Below are 6,254 nucleotides of genomic sequence, written 5' to 3'. Positions count from 1 at the left end.
TTGTCGGGGGGGGTGCAGCCCAGGGCGGCCCCCGGCGCTGCAGGGGGTGCCGGGGGGCGGCTCCCAGCGTCCCCCCGTGTCCCGCAGGCTCTCCCGGAGCGCCGGGATGCAGCGGGCGTCGCGGCTGGCGAGGGAGCTGGCGCTGCTGGCGGCCGAGCCGCCGCCCGGCGTCTCGTGCTGGCCGAGCGAGCGGCGCCCGGGCGAGCTGCGCGCACGTACGTACGTGGGCCGGGGGCCCCTCCGCGCCCCTGCCCGCACCCGGCCCCACGGGCCCGGCCGCAGCRCTGCCTGCGAGCAGGGACCTTCCAGGCAGCAGCCCCGGGTGCCTTAACCTGCCCTGCCCCAAACACGTCCCTTGTGCAAAACGTTGTGCAAAACGGCGCCTCTTGTGCAAAATGCTTSTGCAAAACGGCACTTGTGCAAAACACTTGTGCAAAACGGTGCCTCTTGGTGTCCCGGTCCCGCTCGTGTCCCCTAGCCCCTGATAAATCACGGCTCAGACACTGGAAGCTGCTCTTTGCCTCCTCCCAAAGTTCAAACTGGCGCTTGCAATGGCAGAAGGTATCGAGGGTTGGCCAAAGTGTGGAGAGAAAAGCTCACCCTAATTGTATTTTCTTTCTTTTATTCTTTAAGAGATTTTAGGCAGTGCAGACACGCCGTATGAGAAGGGAATATTCAACCTGGAAATAGTTGTTCCTGAAAGGTAAGTGGGCAGTGGCRTGAAATTACTCCAGCAAAGTAGGTAGCGTAGTGTTTTTCCTTCAAATATACATTAATTCATGAAAGATGATTGATATAAATATGCTAAAAATCAGGATTGGCTTTTTGGACACAGGGTGCCCCTGCTTGAGTCTCTCCTTGCAAGGAATGTGCAGATTAGCTCTAATTTAATCACGTTGCTTCAAAGCCTCCTGCAAAGTAGTTCAGTCATGGGTGGAAAGCTCCCTATCCTGTTTGCKGCTTCCTGGAAAACTCTCCATGTGCAAAGTGCTGCTCAACACAGCTGAAGGCATCCGAGGGGTCAGGCACTGCCTCCTCCAAAATCCTGTGGGAAAGGGCATCTCTTAGCAAAAGGCTGGGAGAAGGAAGCGATGGCACTACTTGGGTGACCTAGCAAATGCAGTACAACATATGTATTTATATGTATTTTTTTCTTGATGCTTTTCCCTTACAGATACCCGTTTGAGCCTCCAAAGATTCGCTTTCTGACCCCTATCTATCATCCGAACATTGACTCCGCTGGAAGGATTTGCCTGGATGTTCTCAAGTTACCACCCCAGGTAAGATAGTGCTACTCATGCGAGGGTAAGCGAGCCCGAGAGGACACCGAGCTCCTTATCTTTYGCCTGTAAAAGCCTTATCAAATGTCCGCTGCCACCAACTTACGTACATAGGAGACACGGGCGAAGCTCGCGTGAGGCTTCTCCTTTGTTTCGAGGCTGGAGCGGAGCCAGCGGGTGTTAGGTGGCCCTCTGGAAAACCAGCCCGGCTGTCCCGGCGCCGCCGTGGCACAGATATGTCAGACACGGCCCGTGGTTGTCCGCTGGGTTTCCTCAGCGGGGTGGCCCTGCGTGTTGAGATTAGAGCCGGTGTTTTCCACGTTGCATGGAGGTTGTTCCCTCCGCTGTTGGGCACRGAGGTGCCGAGGTTCCCCTAGGAAGCCCGCGCACAGGTTGCTCCCCTGTAAGTGCTGCTCTCGCGCAGGGTGCGTGGAGGCCGGCCCTGAACATCTCCACGCTGCTCACCTCCATCCAGCTGCTGATGGCAGAGCCCAACCCGGACGACCCCCTCATGGCCGACATCGTACGTGAGCCGCTCGCTTCCCGTCCCGCCGCCGTGGGCGCAGGCTTGGCGGAGCAGCACGCTGCGCTCGGGCCAGGCTTCCTTTGCCCGGGCAAAATGGGCAAGATTCCCTTTTATTTAATGGTTCAGTGCTGTGCATTGGCGGTTGTGGCGTTTTGGGGGYGGTTGTRGCGTTTTGGGGGCGGTTGMAGTGCTTTGGGGGGTGGTTCTGCAGCCAGACCTCAGTGTCAGCCTCTCCATATCTCACACAATATCTGTATTAACTCAAGTCTCTTGTCTTTCTCCTGCTCCTTAACATWTTAGTCTTCAGAGTATAAGTACAACAAGCCGCTGTTCTTGGTAAATGCCAGAGAGTGGACTAAGAAATACGCGAGCGAGCAGAAGAGGGTAAGAAACGTGACGCTGTCCTGCTGCGTTGAGCCCAGGAAGCAGTTTCTGGCCTCAATTTGCCTTTCTTACAATAATTTTGTGAGTCTCTCCTAAGCAGCTCTCTTTCCCCCTCCTCTCTCTATTCTTGGACGATGGTTTTTATTACCCTTATTAAAGATGATTAGTTTAACTTTGCAATATCTGATGCAGTGAATGCAGCCTCGAAGGGCTGTGTTCTGGCTTCCCCTTCTCTTCCAGCCTCCCCGTCTGTTGCCAGGCAGACGTTCAGCTCGCTGGGGAGAGCTGAGCCCAGTACCCGTGAGCTGGTAACAGCAGGTGGAGCTGCTGCCTTGGCCACGGAGCGGCTCACGTGCCATTTCTGCTCCCCAGGCCCTCCAGCTAGGCGAGACTTCCAGCGTTTTTCCACTGCACTTGTGCCTCGGGCTCAGCTAGTGCTGTTCTCCTCCTCCTCCTCCTCATGTTTCTCTTCCACCTCTTCCTCCTCCTGCAAACATCTTCTCCAACACTGACTGGTCTCCCTAATCCCCCGTGGAAAGCAGCCTTCCTGCTGTCACCCTTCCTATTTTCTTGTCTCTGTTCTGCCCTCTGACCTGTCTCATAGACTGGCGTAAAAATAAATTGCATTTAAGCAGCAATAAAGCTGCTCTGAAAAGCCTCTGGAAGCTTCTGTTTGGGCCTTCTCCTGGCTGCTTTCTTTCCCTACAGCTCATTTGGATGAGGTGCTTTCCCAGAAGGGAAAGGTTTGGTTTGGCTTTGGTTATTAACCCGAAGGTTCTGAGGCTGGTGCTCGCTCCTGCACCCCTGCCAAGCGCGTTGCTGCAGGGCGACACACAGAAACCCGGGGCCGTGTGGGTCTCTTCACCTTGTGTCTTATATTTACTCATAAATGTTCCTAGTACTTCCAGGCAAAACTGCATATTTTTGTCAAAAATCCCCCTCTACTTCCCTTGTATTTTGTATTTCCTTGTGAAATCTCCCATACAGAGGCTGGATGTGCTCTTCCTTTCCCCTTCCCCAAAGCTCCAGCGGTGGGAGCAGGATAATTAAGGGTTGCTGCATAAACGCTGCGAGCAAAAACACTCTGGTCTTTGCGCAGGGTGTTCTGAGGTGCACACAGCCCCGCAGTGCCGGCAACGCGCAGCTCTGGAAACCTCAATTCTTCAAACCTGCTCCGTTTATTTCTTCCTATCTCAGGCATCCAAAGCCCTGGAGGAGACGACAAACCAAAGTGAAGCCAGCTCCCAAGAACCCACCGCTCCAAAAAGGAAAGGGAGTAATATTGTTGAGAAGGAGAAGAAATCTCGCCTGGATCCCTAAGTGGTTTTCATGGCTGTGCACTGCTCTGTTCTCCTAGAGTTTTATTTAGTTAGAACTAAATCTTTTGATGGCTCTGTAGCCGGTTTAATTTTCTCTGTTTCCTCCATTTTGTGAATAGTTCTCATAAATAAAACACAGCTTTGGTTTCTGTGCGTTTCTCTGCTGGTTTGTCACGCTGCAGAAAGCAGAGCTGGAAAAGCCCATGGAGCTTGGGCTCGGCAGCACCGCCGTGGGGAAGGAGGCTGGGATCCCCTGCGTCAAAGCAGAAGCTGAGCGGGAGGTGCACGGGAGCTGCTCTGCAGCCCAGAACGGCGGCAACTCCACCCCAGTGAGGGCGCGGGGTTGTCCGTGTGGAATCGATCCTGTGTCCTGCCCCTGCTCCAAGGAAAGCGAGCGCTCGGGGCCACGGAGCAGCGGCAGGAGGCCGGGCTGCTGCCTGCTGYGGGAAGCGAGCGCGGGTGGAAGAGCTGGGCTCTGGGAAGAGCAGGGGTCCGGGCCGCCGCTCGCTCGCCGCGTCCTGCTCAGTCGAAGTTGTAGTAGAGGCAAAAGGCGAAGAACATGGCGAAGATCTGCAGCGGGAGGAGCGGCCGTGGCCGCAGGGCCGGAGTCGCGGCGGCCGCGGGAGCGCGCGAGGGCCCCGGTGCCGCGGGGGGACGGGGCCGCGGCTCCCTGCGGCTGCACGGCGAGGCCAGCAGTGCGGAGGCCGCTCAGAGGCAGAGCCTCCCTTGGTCGGGCACGCGCGGCGGCAGCGCCAGCACCCCGTGCTGCGCCCAGGCCGGGAGCCCCCGCTCCGTCACCCTCTGCAGCGGCGGGGGCAGCCTCGCAGCCCGCACGGTGGCCCCGGGGGGCACCGGGGGCTCCGTGTGGGCGCCTCGGCGGGCGCAGAGCCCCGCGGGGTGACGGCTCCCCGCGCGGCCACCTCCGGGTGGCACCTCGGTACCTCGATGGCCAGCACGGCCAGGCTGGTGGCGCCGGGGACGGACGTGTATTTCTGCAAGGTCCCGCCGATGGCGGAGAAGCAGCCCTAGGGTGCGGGGAGAAGACTCAGCGGCTCCCTTGGGCTTCTTGCCTCCCGCTTGGGAGAGACGCTAAGGTCTGGGGGGAGCAGGACGGGGCAGGGAGCGCTGCAGCGGGGCGGGATGAGCTGGAAATTTGGGAAGTTTGGCTCCACGGGGTCCCGCGGGCAGGGCGGGGGCGGCGCGGACCTGCTCGTGGACGTAGCCCGGGCGCCTCTGGCGGCAGCGCTCCCAGCCCAGCAGCTCGCCCGCCTGCAGGAGCCCGTGGCGGGTGCAGCAGGCGCGCGGCCACGGCGAGCCCGGCTGCAGCTCCTGGAAGCGGGAGCTGTTCCCGAAGTCCTCAGGCCCTGAAACGCCACAGCACGAGAACTGCAAGGGAAAGGAAGGGCCGTCAAGGGGCTGCCCAAACGCCAGGGCCCCGCTCCGCGAGGACATCCCGGCGGGGGCAAAGCCAAGCGGCGGCTGGGCCGCTCTGTGGGGTCCGTGAGTGGGTTCCCCACACGCTGGGTGCCCCTCGGGCCTCAGCAGGGCCCATGGGTGCTCCCCAGCCCTCGGCAGCCCGGGGGCCACCCCCCGGCCACTGACCGTGATCATGAGGGTGTTCCAGGCCGTGGAGAAGACCTCGGCGCCCTCGTCCCCGCAGTAGTTCCTCCGCAGCTCGGCCAGGAAGAGCTCTGGGCTGATCTGCGGGAGCCGGGTGCTCTGCGGGCGCCCCAGGGCCACCGGGACCCCCGTGCCCACCCGCACCCAGCGCAGCCCCAGCGAGGCAGCGCCCCACGAGGGGACACGGGGACCCCCCCGCCACAGGGCAGAGCTGGCCAGACCCCAGGGTGCTCACGATGAAGGCGAGGGGGAGGCAGGACATCCCCGAGCAGCTCCCGCCTCGCAGGGACGGGCACAGCCGCAGGGCCAGGGCACGGTACCTCCTTCCAGTGCACCAGGAAGAGCACAGCGCCCACGAGCTGCGTGACGAAGACGAGGCTCACGAGGATGAAGAACTGYGAGGCAGAGGCACGGGCGGGTGAGAAGGCGGCCGGGCTGCAGCCGCTCCGGCTGCTCCTCCCGCCCCGCGGGTGCCCCCCGCACCCCTGGGACCGTGCGYGGAGGCGCAGGGCGAGCGGGCACCGGCTCCGGGGAGCCTCGGAAACACGGGGAGCGCCCCAGGAATCGAGGCGGCCGCCTCGGAACGGGCAGTTCCCGGCTCTGCCCCATCCCGCGCCCCCGGCGCCCGCTCACCGCCAGCAGCAGCGGGCGGCTCCGGCGCAGGGCGCCGCAGCAGCCCAGGAAGCCGAGCAGCGCCAGGGCGATGCCCACRGCCAGCAGCAGGTAGGCGCCCGCCCTCAGCACCGCCTTGGTGGCCACGATGTCCTGGAAACCAGCGGGGTCCGCGGCCACCCAGGCGCCCACGCCGGCCAGGCACATCCCGCCGGCCTGCGGGACACGCGGCGGTCACGCGCAGCGGGACCGGGCCCCGGGGACACCCCGACGGGGGCCACCCTCGGGGAGAGCCCCGGGCCTCGTCCCGCCCCGCCGGCCGCGGCACTCACAAACACCAGCACGTTGAAGATGAACATCAGGTACTTGACGCAGCTCAGGACACCCATGGGGCCGCCGCGGGGACACGGGGGGACACGTGGAGACGGGCGCCGGCGGGGACCTGCCTGCCGCCAAGCGGGCCCCCGGCAGCGCCACGGGCGGGACGGGGCTCAGAGCGCCCGGGGCTGCAGC

The 6,254-nt window shown here is 62.2% G+C and overlaps 2 protein-coding genes across 2 annotated transcripts; one reads left to right on the top strand and one right to left on the bottom strand.

Moving 5' to 3' along the window:
* The first annotated feature begins 106 nt into the window (after nucleotides 1-106).
* Nucleotides 107-3,608, top strand: UBE2T (ubiquitin conjugating enzyme E2 T). Its single transcript, XM_026053200.1, has 6 exons — nucleotides 107-215; nucleotides 634-703; nucleotides 1,175-1,280; nucleotides 1,705-1,803; nucleotides 2,107-2,190; nucleotides 3,388-3,608. The coding sequence occupies exons 1-6, from the start codon at nucleotides 107-109 to the stop codon at nucleotides 3,508-3,510; spliced, it is 591 nt and encodes a 196-aa protein (XP_025908985.1). The 3' UTR covers nucleotides 3,511-3,608.
* Nucleotides 3,609-3,698: 90 nt separating this feature from the next.
* LOC112959214 (tetraspanin-18-like) lies at nucleotides 3,699-6,130 on the bottom strand. Its single transcript, XM_026053199.1, has 7 exons — nucleotides 6,074-6,130; nucleotides 5,763-5,957; nucleotides 5,450-5,524; nucleotides 5,112-5,210; nucleotides 4,716-4,895; nucleotides 4,451-4,534; nucleotides 3,699-4,079 (listed from the first exon to the last, which is right to left on the bottom strand). The coding sequence occupies exons 1-7, from the start codon at nucleotides 6,128-6,130 to the stop codon at nucleotides 4,032-4,034; spliced, it is 738 nt and encodes a 245-aa protein (XP_025908984.1). The 3' UTR covers nucleotides 3,699-4,031.
* Between the last annotated feature and the right edge of the window lie 124 nt (nucleotides 6,131-6,254).

The sequence above is a fragment of the Nothoprocta perdicaria genome, unplaced genomic scaffold, assembly GCF_003342845.1.
Source record: "Nothoprocta perdicaria isolate Ctin4 unplaced genomic scaffold, notPer1 scaffold_97, whole genome shotgun sequence".
In the NCBI taxonomy this organism is placed as follows: Eukaryota; Metazoa; Chordata; class Aves; order Tinamiformes; family Tinamidae; genus Nothoprocta; species Nothoprocta perdicaria.
This window is presented reverse-complemented; position numbering and strand designations above follow the sequence as displayed.